Source organism: Sus scrofa, chromosome X, assembly GCF_000003025.6.
Source record: "Sus scrofa isolate TJ Tabasco breed Duroc chromosome X, Sscrofa11.1, whole genome shotgun sequence".
Classification (NCBI taxonomy): Eukaryota; Metazoa; Chordata; class Mammalia; order Artiodactyla; family Suidae; genus Sus; species Sus scrofa.
The window spans coordinates 124,716,079-124,731,274 of NC_010461.5; the positions used below are offsets into that span (position 1 = coordinate 124,716,079).

The 15,196-nt window shown below is 63.0% G+C and overlaps 1 protein-coding gene and 1 long non-coding RNA gene across 2 annotated transcripts; one reads left to right on the top strand and one right to left on the bottom strand.

Moving 5' to 3' along the window:
• IRAK1 (interleukin 1 receptor associated kinase 1) lies at window positions 1,526-8,777 on the bottom strand. The gene is given in 15 exon segments (XM_003135490.4): window positions 1,526-2,547; window positions 3,018-3,161; window positions 3,559-3,943; window positions 4,338-4,574; window positions 5,529-5,594; window positions 5,825-6,032; window positions 6,317-6,429; window positions 6,884-6,909; window positions 6,912-6,997; window positions 7,184-7,248; window positions 7,456-7,641; window positions 7,813-7,916; window positions 8,038-8,169; window positions 8,302-8,469; window positions 8,557-8,777. Coding segments are annotated over 15 exon segments (2,118 nt in total). The 5' UTR covers window positions 8,693-8,777; the 3' UTR covers window positions 1,526-2,485.
• On the top strand, window positions 8,974-12,772 carry LOC106507059. The gene is made up of 2 exons (XR_001302752.2): window positions 8,974-9,215; window positions 9,778-12,772. It is a non-coding gene; the product is annotated as an uncharacterized LOC106507059 (long non-coding RNA).

Here is a 15,196-nt window from a genome sequence, read left to right on the forward strand (position 1 = left end):
AATACACGCAGCAGAGTCTTGATAGAACTGAAAACACCGAGACAAGCTCACAATTTACTCTGTATGCTTGCATTTCTTTTCAGATTACTGCGGCTTGCTGAACACATGGTTTCGCTTGGCGACCAGTCTGGCCTGCTCTTCTCTCAACGACCTTGACCCACTGGCCATGTACAGAACACGCTGCCCACCTGCTGCATACACGCCCTTTTCAAATACACACGGACTGGTCACCAAGCGAAACCATGTGTTCACCAAGTCTCAATAATCTGAAAAGAAATGAAAGCGTACAGAGTAAATTCTCCTCTGGTCACAATAGGATTAAAAACACTGGAGTTCCTGTCATGGCGCAGTGGTTAATGAATCTGACGAGGAACCATGAGGTTGCAGGTTCGGTCCCTGCCTTTGCTCAGTGGGTTAACGATCCGGCATTGCCGTGAGCTGTGGTGTAGATTGCAGACGCGGCTCGGATCCCGCGTTGCTGTGGCTCTGGTGTAGGCCAGTGGCTACAGCTCCGATTCGACCCCTAGCCTGGGAACCTCCATATGCTGCGGGAGCGGCCCAAGAAATGGCAAAAAGACAAAAAAAAAAAAAAAAAAAAAAAGAATTAAAAACACCAAACAAAAAGCTATCTGCTGAATTCTCAAATATTTGGAAATGATTAAAACACATCTAGGGAGTTCCCGTCGTGGCTCAGTGGTTAACGCATCCGACTAGGAACTGTGAGGTTGCGGGTTCCATCCCTGCCTGCTCAGTGGGTTAACGATCCGGCGTTGCCGTGAGCTGTGGTGTAGGTTGCAGATGTGGCTCGGATCCCGCGTTGCCGTGGCTCTGGTGCAGGCCCGCGGCTCCAGCTCCGATTCGACCCTTAGCCTGGGAACCTCCATATGCCACGGGAGCGGCCCTAGAAAAGGCAAAAAGACAAAAAGAAAAAGCAACCCCCCCCAATTCTCAAGAGGTACTAGCAAATGGAATTCAGCAATACATGAAAGGTAATACATCATGACCAAGGGCTATTGTTATCTAAGGACTGCAAGGTCGGCTCGATGCTACAGGGAAAGATGTCCACTTCCACCACTTCTACTGAGCCTGGCGTTGGAGGCCTTAGCTGAGTTTTAAGGCAGGAAAAAGACCTGAAAGGCATACAGGCTGGAAAGGAGGAGGGGCAAGTGTCTCTCTCAGCAGATGAGGTGACCGTGCGCATAAACTACCCACGTCGCGGGATGTCAGGCCGATGTGCAAAACTCAGTTGATTTCTGTGCTCTGAAAGCTCAATCAGGAAACGAAAGCAAAAGATGCCACGTGTATTACAACGGTGTCAAAATCCGCAACATGGGGAACACTTAAGGGCCTGTGGAGTTCTGCTGGGCAGTCGCGTTGTGGACCCGCCACCCGTCAGGCGGCTTCCCGGAAGTGCAGACTCGAGTCTGCAGAGGGTGCTGTTTTTGCCTTGGATGGTCGGGAGCCCTGAGATGTCAAGTGCGGCAGAGCTCAAGGCTCCCAGTCTCACAAAGTCTGCAAGCGCAGCCAGAGCTTGAACGTAAGCTTTTATTGCTCCAGAACAACCTGGATTTCACCAATGCCTAGCTTCGTGGGGCGTGTAGTGTGACTCAGGACTGCAAACGCCAAATTCTTGTACGCACGGGCTACAGCCCTGGGCTGCTTTCAAAGACCCTCGGTTACACGAAACCTGACCTGCCTTGAAAAACGCGAGTCGAATTTTCTTTTTCCTTCCCCTCTGCCTTGCTCCCAACCTGCTGCCTTTTGGGGCTTCGCCGTCTCTAGGTAACACAGAGCTTGGGCCTAGCCAAACCTTGGGTAGCGGCCCCTCTGTCACAGCCCATGCCTCGGCCTGAGGCCGGGCCTGGGGCCTCCGGAGCCTGACCTGGTTGGGTGCCGACTGCGGCACGCAGACGCTGGCCTGGCGGGGGGGGATCTCGCCACTGCCACTTCCAGTCGGTGGGCTGAACCTTAGGGCAGCCACAGCTCGCTCTCCTTCTGCCCGATTACAAGCAGCCTCCCGAGCTCTGCCACCAGAGGGCTGCTCTCCCCCAGGGTTCTGGCAAAGTCCCCGAGAAGGGCGAAGGGCTGCTGCTGTCGGCCTGGGCTACGGACACCCTGCCCACCTCTCAGGGGAGCTGGTGCGCCACCAGCCCCGTGGGACCAGGGCCCCACTGCCCTCTCCTGCCGGTCTGTGTCGCCAGCAGCCGTCGGTCACACGCTCCTCAGCTCCGCATGCCCTGCAGTCACACGGGCTTCCCCGCCCTCTGAGATGCCCTGCCCTGCCCTGCTGACCGCGAGCAGCAGCAGCCGGGCCAGGCGGCTCCGAGCCCTGCCTGTGCCCACAGCCCTAGAGCAGCAGGGCGCCAGCGGGACTCCCGCACGAGGCTGGAGCCCCCGCCGCCCCCGCCGTGGCTGCATGAGCCTTGAGAACTTCTGACCATGAGAACTTTGGTTTCCGGGTTGAGGACCTGCCCCGGTGAAGGGATCAGCTCTGAAATTCATCACTCTCTTCGGGCCCCCGTCTGCTCTGCCGCTCCAGGCCCAGGCCTGCGGAGGGACCAAGAGAGGCCCGGTGGTTAGCAAACGGGGGCCGGGGAGGCGCCCCGTCTGCCCAAAGCCCCAGCTCGAGGGCCGGGCCGTGCGCCCGCCCCCCCGCCCCCCCCCCCCGAGCTCCCGGGCGCTCTCGGGCATCGGACTTCTGTGCCTCAGCAGCGCGTCCTCACGTGGCATCTGGGGCGTCACGTGTCCTGGAAGCTTGGGCGGGTGCGTGTTGTCGGGGGAAGGAGAGGGAGCTGGCGCAGGGCTTTGCCCGCAACACACAATCTCCCGAAGGGGGCAGGCTGGGCGCCCGGCCGTCATGAGAGGGGGTGGCGGGCTTGTCCGGCCCTCGCACCGCACGCACCCCAAGGGGCCCTGGAGACCAGCCGTCCAGCTGCAGGGCGCGCCCGTGGCCCCCTCTGGGTTCGCAGCCCCGTCAGCCACAGCCTCTGGCACCAGGAGGGTTGGTCCCGGGGTACCTGGGAGGGAGCTTGACGACAGCAGCTGCAGGCTGTCCAGAACCCCATCCTCGTACAGGGCCAGCTTCTGCAGCATCTTCTGTCGGGCTGGGTTGATGACAATCTGCGGGGGCGGGGATGACTCGGAGCCGCCCGGGAGGGAGCCTGAGGTGGAGAGAGCGCCCTCTGAGCCACAGGGGCCGATGGCCCGGGCACTGCTCTCTGACACGTCTGCCCTTCTGGACAGAGGTCCTGAGCTCTGTTTCCGAGGGCAGGGCTGGCAGGGGCCTTGCCGCGGCCCTGGCTCGCCGCCAGGCCCGGAGCCCGGTCCCGGACAGAGCCTTCCTTGTTCGCGGCTTTCAGGCAGCGAGCTCCTGGCCTCTCGTCCCCCACCTGTGTTCCTTGCCAAGGCTGGGCAGTGGCCTGGCACTTGCTCAGGACAGAGGGAGCTTCAGAGCAGGCCCCAGGTCTCCCCTCTCAGAGGGCCAGGGCTGGGGCGCATGGGGACTGTCACCGGGGGGGCCCCGGGTCTCCCCTCTTCTGGGCACATGTCCCCAGCTACCTTCCACAACTGTGGGCTGGGGCCCCGGGCCGCTCTCCCAGCCGGACTGTCCAGTGGAAGCCCCTTGCGTACGGCCAGCCTGCCTGAGGGGTGCTGGTGTCCACACGGCGGCCCCTGGGCCCAGGCTGCCTGGCTGGGCTGGGCCCGGGGGGCAGCTCGGGGTCAGGTGCCAGGAACGCAGGGCAGCAGACAGGCCGGACACACTCTCGTCGCTCTCCACGGGCTGGTTGGTGCCTTTCTGAAGCCGCTCTGTTGCCTGGGCCAGGGCTCCTGAGGTGGACACATAGGAGTTCTCCTGCGGGGAAGAGGGGGTGCGGCTGGCAGCCTCTGGCTCCGGGGATGGCCCTGCGACTGCCGCCTGCAGCGTCTCCAGCCTCTTGTACACCTGCGAGGAGAGACGGGCCCTCCGGGTGAGTGGTCCAGACCTGGTCACGGTCCTCGCGGAAGATGCTGAAACCGCAAGGTGGCCCCGGGTCGTGGCTGAAGAAGAGAGCCACGGCCACCAAAGCTAAGGCCTGGGAACGGGGAAGAGGTGGGGGCTGGGGAGGGGACACAAAAAGGCAGGTGCAGTGGCGCGGTCCACCCAGGAGAGGGCGCAGGGAAAGCCTTTTGCCTCGCCCTGCACGGCGGGCTGGTGGGGCTCTCCAGGCAGAGGGCCCCTTTGGAGACGTCTGCAGCAAGAGGGCTGGCAGGGGCTGGCTCTGGCTCCCTACAGGGCAGGCCGCTGGCCCCCCGCAGGTGGCTGGCTGCTTCCCGTCCCCCCCACCGCCCAGGACTACCTGGGTCATGGGGGGCCTCCGCTTGGCCCGGCGGTGCAGGCAGCAGCAGGCCAGCTGACCCAGGGCCAGGCCCAGCTCCGGGGGGCACGGCCCAGGCCTGGGGTCCACGTGCTTCTTGTAGATCTGGGTGGCGATCGGGGCCGCCCAGGCGTCTTCGGCCAGGCCGGCTTGGAGCGCGGACTGGGTGCTTCTCAGGACCACCCCGGCCTCCTCGGCTTCGTCATCAACCAGGTCTTTCTGCGGGACGGGGGACAGTGAGCGCGGCCACAGACACGACCCCTGGGGCCTGCTTTCAGAGAGCGGACGACTGCCTGGGAGGGGAGAGCAGCGGGCCGGCCTCTGCACCGCGGGGGCTTCAAGTGGGGCCCGAGCGCGTGGTGCGCCCGCTGGAGAGGGAGGAGAGCCGAGGGAGCGCCCCGCGGAGCGGAAGGCCAGGGCGGGAACGGGCGCAGAGGCGCCCTGAGTTCCGAGAGGGGAAAGGCCAGGAGGAAAGCCCCGGGGGGGTGGCCTTTCAGGCAGAAGGAAAGGCCCTTCCGAAGGCCCTGGGTTGGGCGCCAGGGAGCCAGCGGAGGACGGAGCACAGAAGGAGCCCACGAGCGGCAGAGTCAGGCTGCATCGAGGGACTGCGCCTGGACCCCCAAACACGGCGGGCACGTCCAGGCTTCCTCAACCTCTACCCAGGTCTCAAAGATCCCTCTGGCCACGGCGTGGAGGACAAGGGGGAGAGCGTCCAGAGGAGCCTCAGCTCCTGGCTGCTTGCCGGTCCTGGGGCCAAAGGCCGGCGGCCTGGTAACAGCCACAAAGAGCCCCGGCCCGGAGAAGGGGCACAGCAACACGCCAGTTACACCGCGCGAGGCACAAACGCTGGCTGCGCGGAAGCAGGCCCAGCGCCTTGCTGGGCTCCCGGCTCCATCCTGCCTCCAGGTGAAACAGGAACCGGGAAGTCCAGGGGCAGCCTGGGGAAGGCTTCCTGGAGGCGGCGTGGCCCCCCACCCCGGGCGCTGGCTGCCCAGCGGAGGTGCACCCTCCCCGCCCGCAGCCCAGGCCAAGGAAGCCCTGCTGACTTCCAAAGAGGAGCCAGCAGCAGCAGCAGAGGCGGTGCTGTGTTCCAGATCCTTCTGCCCTCCAGGGCTACACCTGTTGCTTGCCAGGTGCGGTGCCTCCCCGCCTCCCGCCGGCCCGGAGGCTCACCAGGTACTTGGTCTGGGCGCCGTGCGTGCTCACAGCCCTCTGGCCAGCCAGGGTCTCCAGCAGCACCTGGAGAGAGGGCAGGGGGAGGTGGAGCAGGGGCTTCTGGGCAGAGGGGGCCCGGCTCCCGGTAGGGACAGGGCCCCGGGTTGGGGGACGAAAGCTCTGGCAGGGTGGAGGGCCCCCTTGAAGAAAAGGAATTCGAGATGACAGCCGCGTGACGGGGCAGCGGCCGAAGCCCCCTCCGCCTCCGCCGGGCTGGCCTGGCCGCGGCCCTCGCCCCCCGGGCAGCGGCTCACCACACCGAAGCTGAAGGTGTCGGTGTCCACAGCCAGCCTCCCGGTCTTGACGTAGTCCTCGGGCAGGTAGGCCAGGGTGCCACGCACGGTCCGTGTCCGAGCCACGGCGCTGCTCTGGCCGGGCTGGGCCCCAGCAAAACGGCTGAGACGGGCCAGGCCGAAGTCTCCCAGTTTGGGCATCAGCCTCTCATCCAGAAGGACGTTGGAACTTGGGGAGGGAAGGGAGTGGTCTCGGCCCCGGGGACCCTCGCCCAGGCCAGCCAGCCCCCGTTCCTCTGCGTCCACAGCTGTCCCGAGCCAGGTACTCAGGGACCCGGAGCCCTCGGCCCAGCTGTCCCCCAAGGTCAGCCTCGAGCAGGAGGGGGCAGGCCCTCCTCACGGAGAGCACGCGGGGTGAGGCCTCCTGGAGCAGATGCTCCTGCTCCCTGCTGCCGCAAGGAGGCGCTCCTGCAGCTCCGGGCCCCCCAGGGGCACGGCTGTGTCCCTCCTCACCTCTTGACATCTCCGTGGACGAGGCTGGGACTGTCCTGGTGTAAAAACTGAATCGCCCGGGCCGTGCCCACAAGGATGTCCAGTCGCTGAGGCCAGGAGAGAGGGGGCCAGGCCTAGGTGCGGGGTGGCAGGAGGGGCAGAGGGGCAGAGGGGAGGCTGGGGGGCCATCGTTCTCTGACCCCCACCCTTCCCTGCACCCGCGACTCGCTGGGCCCCCGAGGAGCGAAGTCGCCGTCAGCTCCTTCAGAGGCGGCCGGGCGTGTGGCCGCCCTCGGCTCCTGAAGGTCGGCGTTCATTCCAGAGCCCCTCCCCGCCTTCCCCGGCACGGCCTGCTCGTCCCGAGCGGCTCGGGTGCGAGAGCAAAGACACTGGCCCCGCGCACGCAGCCCCGGCGTCTGGAGGGCGCCTCACGGGCTGGGCCCGGGTGCGCAGGCAGGCGGGGCGGCCTCCTCCGCTCAAGCCACTCTGAGTCCGGAGCCCCGCTTTCAGAGGCTTCCGGGCAGGTGAGAGCAGCAGGTGCCAAGCGTGCCCGCCTCGGGGCGGCCGTGCCAGGCCGGGTTAGGCTACCTGGACGTGGAGGCGGTCTTCCAGGAGCCGTTGGGCAGGAAGCCGTAGACGAGGCAGTAGCAGCCACTCTGAGCACAGTAGCCAGCAAAGTCCACGATGTTGGGGTGACGAAACCTGCTCGACAGAGTTGGGACTGAGCGCTGTGGCCCCCGCATCCACGCGCCTCCCATCTGGCCATCCCGGGGTGTGCGGTTCCTGCTGGCCCCTCGGCTGGCCCGGGCCTGGCAGGCTCCGCGGGACTGAGGGAGCCAGGTCCCAGGGTGTATGACCCTAGAGGCCGATGGGGCACCCCAGGCTCACCGTGACAACTGCTCCACTTCGGTGCGGAAGCTCTGCTTCACCGTGCTCCACTCCAGGTCTGCCTCCTGCAGCCCCCGGGGAAAAGGAGGGACGGGGACGGGCAGTGTGAGGCTCGTGCGGTCAAGGCTGCACGGCCACTCCCACTGCCACCTGTTCTGGGCCCGGAATAAGCAAGGGGCTGGGGGCTTTGAACAGAGGCATCGGAGGGTGGAAGAGCGGTGTGGGGGAGCAGCGGGGGGAGGACCGGGGCCTCTGCCGGCTGCTCCACGCACCTGCTTCAGCCTCTTCACAGCGTACACCGTGTTTCTCATCACCGCCCGGTACACACACCCGAAGCCGCCCTCCCCGATCTTCAGCGCGTCTGAGAAGTCCTGGGTGCCCTGGCGGATCTCGTGGAGGGGCCAGCAGAACGAAGAGGGGGCCCCCGGCAAGAGGGACCCTGAGCTTTCTGGGCTTGGCTGTGGGCAGAGACCCCGGATCAGGGGAGGCCTGTCTCCTCCCCTCTGCCCAGGCCACAAGCTCCTTCAACTCCCAGCGCCCCTGCTGGGCTGGCTGGGGCTCCCCAGTGTAGCGAAGGCTGGGTTTCTTCGGGCTTGTCTCAGACCCGCGGGCCCGCAGGACCCACCTACCTGGGTAGAGAGAGGGGCTGCAGATAGCGCTGGGGGCTGGAGGGCGGCAGGGCTTGTGTGAGGGCCGAGCTCAGGGTCAGAATGAGTCTGGGAGCCTGGAAAAGCTGCATAAAGACACCAGTGACAGGGAGACGGCGACCGGCCGCAGGATTCACTGCCATGGCCAGGGTCAAGGGGGTCCTTTTCTCAGGTTCCTCAAGCCCACACCCGGCCGGGCTGTCTTACCTGGGGAGAGGAGGGTGGAGGCTGACGAGTGCAACTTCCGGGGGCTGGGGGCCTTGGCCTCCAAGGGTGCAGAGATGCTGTTGGGCCTGGGGGTGGTGCTGCTCGGGGGCAGAAAAGGGGCGGAAGGGTGCCCTAGGACACCGAGGAAGGAAAGGACTGTTAGGCCCAGGCGCGGGGCGGGGAGGGGGGAAGAGCTCCGTGGGACGCCCTGGGCGACCCCTAGCCCGGGGCCCGGCGTGGGGGCGAGGGCCACCGCGCGCTCACATGCTGTGATGATGTCCCGCGCGCGGAGCAGCTGCAGGTGCGTGAGAATGCGCACGAGGTCGGCCACGCGGGCGTTGCGGTTGATCCACGGCCACAGGACGCTGGCCGTGCGCTGCCCGGAGCGCTCGCACAGCCTCAGCTCGGTCTGGTCGCGCACGATCAGGGCGGCTGCGGGGCGGGGGTCGTCAGGCCTGGGCGCCGGGGCCCCGCGCGCTCCCCGCCCCGCCCCGCCCCCGCCGGCCCGCCGCCACCCACCGAACTGGCACCAGTCGGCGGGCTCCAGGGCGTCCATCACCTTGTAGAAGCGGCACATGACCCAGGGCGGCACCTCGTACAAGAAGTGCTGGGCGCCGGGGACCGCGGGGTCTCCCGGGCCTGGCCCCCCGGCCATGGCCGCTGCCGCCGCCGCCCGGCCGGGGCCTCTCGCGGCCTTTCGGGGCCGCGGCGGGCGCGGGCCTCGGCCGGCCGGGTCCGCGGACACTGACTCACTTCCCCTTTAAGCCGGCCTCGTGCGACGCCCGGCGGGGCGGAAGGGGCGGTGCCCGGGCCCGCCGCCATGTCGCCCGCCGCTGCCGCCGCCGCCGCCGCGAGCCCCGGCCACACGGGGGCGCCGCGCGCGACCGCTCGGCGGGAAGGCTGCGCAGTGGGCCCGGCGCGGGGGGGGGGGGGCGGGGGGGGGGCGGGCTCCCAAGAGGAGGGGCGGGCTCGGAGCGGCGGCGGCGCGGGGTTGTTCCGGAAAGGGCTGGCACCGGGCCGGCCGAGGGGCCCCGGGAGGCCGTCTTAAGAAGTTGGTTTTATCTAGGAGGCAGCGGAGGGTGGTCAACGGATCCGGGCAGGGCAGGGTCAGATGTGGGTCGCAGAGGCGGCCTGGCCGAGGCGGGGTGCAGAAGAACGGTCTGGAAGCTTTACAGCAGGTCAGCCCAACTCAGCATTTCCAGCCACCTCCTGGGCGCGGGAGCCCATCTTTCCCGCTCTTTGCAGCACCTGCCGTATCTCTTTCTTTGTTGGCTCCTCCGCCACTGGCACATGAAACGTGTTTACATCTCTTGAAAAGAGGCCTTCGGTTCCTGCTGTCGCTCCTCCCTCTTGTCACCCTCCTGGCTCAGCTGGCGGTCCCCCCCTCCTTTCTGAAGCGCTCATCGGGCACCGAGCTCCCAGGGCTGGCCGCACACTGGTCGCACTCTGCTGGGCAGCCATTGGTGTCCTTGGGGTCTCAGGCGCTTGGCGCGGCAGCAGCTGCTATTTCCCTGTCACCTCCCTGAGCTTTCCTGGAGTCCATCTCTTGCCCACAGGCCCACTGCCCCCAGTGCTACCTCTTAGTGCCGGGTCGTCTTCCTTAGGCACAACTCAAGCCACCTCACTTGCCTGCTTCGGGCCTTCCCGGGGTTCCCCGAAGCCCTCCGCTGGGGTCCCAGCTCTTCCGCCCTGCCCCCACTGCTGTCGTCACCCAGCCCCTTCCTGTCCACCTCTGTCTAGCGCTCGGCACACAGCAGCAGCCTGCAGCCATCCAGAGCTCCTTAGGGTTCCAAGAATGCGACCTGCCCTGCAGCGACCTGCCCTGCAGCTGCGTGGCCCGCACCGGACCAGCTGGAGCTCAGACAGCCCCCCGGGCGGAAGCTCGGCGGAGAGCTCCCTGGGCCCCTCAGGCGAGCCTCCCACAGCCCCTGCTTGGCCGGCACCTCTGACGCGTCCTTCTTCAGCCTCTCCACTTGGCTGCCTCCCCCACCAGATGGCAAAGACCCCCCCCCAAAGCAGCCAGGGTGACTTCGCCTTTTGTTTCTCCAGCTGCTTGCCCGCTTCAAAGGCAACAGGTCTTTGCTGACCCCCAAGGGCTGCTCACCCCTCCGCCCCACGCCAGGCGGCGTTCCCAGAAAACAGGTCTGCCCAAGACGGGCCTCTCCCCGAACGATGCGGCCACCTCCAGCCACTCCCAAAGAGGAGGCCGGCCGCGCCCGGAGCCCCAGTGACTGACTCCCCACCAGGACAGCCCTAAGACTCCCCTTAACCACAGGGAACGATCGTGCGCGCCCACGCCGAGCTCCAAGCGAACCAGGACTGGGGCCGACTTGCTCCCGCTACACTGCAGCTGGCTCCCGGGACAGCGGACAGCGCTGGCCCCGAGGGATGCTCAGCACACACCCACGGTGAACGTCGCCCCTTAACGTTCACGGACACGGCTTTGCAGCGCACCGCCTAGGAGGTGTGTCCACGTTTGTGTGTGATGCTGGACTCTGAGCAGTCGTTGTCCCCTCCAGGCCATCAGCAGCCTGCTGGAAGTCGGCTGGGGCGGGGCTGGCAGCTCCAGAGAGCCCACTGCCTTCCAGGACGCCGGGGAGCACAGGCAGGGTGTGAGCGCGCCCCCTTCAGGCCGGGATCCAGGTCAGCCGAAGCCAGGGGAGGGTCGTGGGCGGTAGGCACAGCAGCAGGAGCCGAGCTGGCGGCTGGGGCGCGGTGTTTCCAAAGGCACCTGGGCACATCCCTTGGGCACAGCCAGAACCGGAGACACCCCTACCCTGGCCCCTCAGGAGCAGGGACGTCGTGCTGCTGTGCTGAAGGCCTGCCGCCCCAGAGCTTCCCGGCCCGCGCAGGCGTGCCCCAAGGGAGGCCCGCGGGAGCGGCTTGCCCTTTCTTCCCACGCCAGTCCTGAGAGCGGCTGGCTTCCTCGTGCTCAGGGCCAGAGCGAATCAGGGAACACCGCCGTGCTGTCCTGTGAGCTGTCTGATAATGAAAGCCCAGACCTTGAGTCACTTTCACAGAGAGATTTATCGAGAATGCTAACAGCACAGGATACAGTACTTCCCAACAAAAGGTGCAAACGCGTCACTTAAAAGGCATGCTGAGTATTCTTGGCTTTCACACGTATTAAAAAACTTACAAAAATAAAAGGAAACTGCGTGCTGCCCATCTTTTCAAATAGTAAAAGAACCTTATGAAAAAATCACTTGATTTTACAACAAAAGACACAAACGGACATTTTTATGTAAATTTATAAGGCAAACTCTTTATATAATAAATAGGTTACAGGGATTCAGTGGGGGGTGTTTTTGAAACGTATACAGGTACATTCAGACAGGTTTACTGAAATGGTACAAATTTCCTTAATAAATTGCCTTTTGTTTTTAAATATATCAGTGCTTTCAGTCATTTGGCTATACACAAAGAACCTTTTTTTGAACACTACAAAAAAGCAATCAATATTTTTTGTTTTTAAAACGACCTACTTATTTTTCTAAAGTAATTGTCCCAAAACACAAAAACTGAAGGTGAATGCGATAGAGGGCTTTTGGAGACATCTCCAGCCAAGTCTGTCCTGGGCTGTTCCCCGCGCCCCACGCACGCCTTGCCCACCCTCGGGCGGGCTTCTGGGCTGGAGCCAGCTCCCTCTGCACTGGGCCACCTGTGTCACTGCGACTCAGGACGGGGCAGCGACTCTGTCGGGTTCTTGCCGCTACTCAACCCCACGCGCAAACAGTCGCCACAGTCAGCACTGTGCTCACCTTTCAGAGGAGGGGCCGCCAGGCGCTAAGGGGGCACGCGTTTGTCCCTGCTCCATCAGCCCTCCACAGTGTCTGGGAGGCAACGGCTTCTCTGAGAAGGAGGATCTGGACTTGCCATGAAAAAAGAAGGGGGTTTCTCACGTCCAAATTTTGCTGGGGATTGGATGACAGCAAAGAGAGGGCACCCCCTCCGCCATCACCTCTTCGTCTGGGCACGGGGGGGGATTGAGAGGTCACGTCACGAGCGAGCACTGCGGGACGGGGCGGGAGGGGACGACGGTGCCCTGATCAGTAATGCCCACCCTGAACAGTAATGCCCTGTCAACGTATACCCGACCTGTGGCCATGGCGCAGGTCTCCAGGGAGATGCCCACCCTCTGTCTGAGCTGCACCACTCGGGCCCGCCCCAACCTTCTCCCACTGAGGCCAGGTTGGCTCTGCTCACACCCCTCGCGGGAACATCAGCCTTGTCTGTCCTTATTGAAAACATAACCATGATGCGAATAATCTCGGGGGGGGGGGGGCAAAAGAATTCACCGAATGGAACAAAACCTGGTTTGGCTCTAACTTCGAAAACGGCAACACATCAGCTATTCGGTCCATTGGCTTTAGGCTTAACTTCTTTGGGTGGCTTCTGGCTGGTCTGGGCAGGGGTCTCGTCTTTGGATCTCCCCTCCTGGGGAAAAAGGACAGCCCCTCCAGTCCCGGTTACTGTCCCCTCCCTCCGAATTCTTTTGTTTGTAAAGAAAAGGTGTCTAGAAGCATTTGTCTCTGGAACAATTACTTTAAACATGGTTACAATACAGACTTCAGTTCAAACACAGAAGAGATTTACTTAGCAAAGTTCCTTTCACCCACCAAAAATTACACAAATATAAGCCTCAACACCACAGTTAAGAGGACCAGTAGAGAGAATCTTATGTTTGGAACACAAAAGGAGAAATAAAAACCAAACCAAACCCAAACAGAAAAACCCCAGAGAGACGAGGGGAGGGTGGAGGAGGGCAGGAGAGCAAACACAGCACACGTTACAGTGTCGGGGACACGGGAGCCCCGCGCGAGGAGGGGCTCGGCACACACTGAGTAACAGTCCTGGTGATATTTGGTCATATATTCATCAACTACGGACTCCGGAGCGGCTGTTATTGATTGAAGCAGTGACAAATCGAACGGAAAAGGAGGCCTCGGTAGCAAGGGAAGGAGTAGGCATCAGGTTCCGCAAGCCTTTTTTGCGCTCCACCGTCCAGCTCCCCAGAAACACTGACCTGGGTGGGCCCCGCTCTGCCGGGCGGGGCTGGAGGTCAGCGGATGAGGCTACCTCTGCGCTGATCTCGGATTCCAGCAGAAAGCACGCACGTGGACACACGCGGACACCCACCTGTGACAGCCGGGCGGCGGCGGCGGCGGTGGCGGCGGCGGCGGCGACGGCTCCTCTGCCCCCCACCCCACCCCCGGCCCCCGCCAGGCTGGGTGGGTGAGGGGGCTGGGACCCACCGCTAATACTGAACGAAGCCTGGAGCGAGCCCCCGGCCCGGCCCTCCGAGGGGCCCGAGGGCAGCCTGGCCACCCAAAGGGCCTGCGAGTGTTTCTCATTCGGATGCAGGCCTCAGAAGTAGTAATGACGCAGGGAGGGAAGCTTTTGGCCCTGGTGATTTTATAATGCTCTCTGCTTTGGAAGAACAAGTTTCTGGATTTTTTTTTTTTTGGTGTTTTTAATTACTTAAAAAATGATCAAAAAGAACTGTTACGGCTAAACTCCAGCAGATATTGCTCATTAAGAATTACAAAAGCAAATGCAATTACTCGTAGGATAGGGGAGAAGAGAAAGGGGCATTTCTGGAGTCTTCGCTACCTCCTGGAGGGGACCCACGGGACCTCATAGATGGTTTGGGGTCCCTGGTGTTCTACCTGGTACGGCTCAAACGTTCAGAGACGCGGCCTTCCATCTCCCCTCCAGCCCCCGGACTCAGCAAAGCGGGAGCCCTCCTGCTGGCGATGGCTCTGACCGGGTCACTGGAAGGGGTGGGGCTGGGTGTCAGGCCATCCCCATGGACTCCAGCTGCCGCACCCAGAGATCGAAGGGGACCAGGCAGTGCCAACTACCTTCTAGGCTTTGCCAGAGCGAGTGAGGGCACACTGTGGCACCCCACCCCACCGCCACTGAAATGAGCTGTCCTGCACCAGCACCCTGGGGCCCCTCTCACGAACTCGGGAGAAACAGTGCAAAACCCAGGTACTGCCTGGGGCCTCCTCCGCTTGGCACAGGGAAGCCCTTGAAAAAGCGAGGAAAGACCACGGATCTGCTTGGACAGAAGAAGTGACCAGCAGACAGATTTGTCGTTTTTTTTTTTCATTTGTTTGTTTTTTTTTTTTTGTTTTTTTGGTCTTTTTTTTTTTATTTTCCCTTGTCCTATGCTATGGTTATCAGAAATATTGTAATTAAGCAACAGGTATAATTTTAACAGGTCTTTTTTTGTGTGTGGAGCCACAAGCAAAATGAGTTTATAACTGTGCAATATACAGATATATATAGATATAAAACTTCAACCGCTCTGTGTGTCTACTCGGTGCATTAAATAAAAGGGACAGAACTAAAAGCAAAACTAAAAAGCAAAACAAAAGCCCAGGACAGAAGAGACCAAGCAGGCCTATGCGTATAGTCTACAAGATACTGCAGAGAATCAGGGTCACCAGGAAGAACAGCTTTGTCACTTGACACGCAAACACTGCGGGGACAGGGACTACCAGTGGGCAGGAGCCAAACCTCTTGGCCTTTTTTCTCTCACTGCTGAGCAGGACCTGAGGAGAGGCAGGAGAGAGGGGGCAGCGAACAGAGCAAAGGCAATCTGCAGGTTTCCCATCGGTTCTGGAACTCGAGGCTGGAGGTCTCGGCTCTGCCCAGCACCTGTCCTTGCCCCCACCCTACCTCTGCCCCAGGGGCTCTTGCGGGTGAGGGGCAAGGGGGGCAGAGCCCAAGGTGAGTGCCACCTCGCCTGGGCCCTAGGCCCCAAGGAGTGTGGAGCAGGGGACCAGCCTTGGGGGCGGGCTGCACCCCTCTCCGTCCCAGTCGCCTGGGCCCTGTTAGAACTCATCCTCCTGACACGGCCGCACTGGGGTGGGCTCTGCGGACCTGAGAAAGGAGGCGCTGGGCAGTGAGAAGGTCGCGGGCCTTCCGATGCCCTGCCGAACATGCTCCTTCCCACCCCGGGAACTGGGCTCCTGCAGCTTTGGGACAGGCAGGCCTCCCTCCCAGGACAGAGGCGGCAGCTGAGTCCTTGGGGACTGCTACCCCCTAAGGAGAGGGGGGCTCTCCAGGGACAGGATGACCCTGTGTCTCAGACCCAGCCGTTTCAGGCTGGATTCCCCCAGGCCTGCAGCGCCCACCACATACCAGGCCA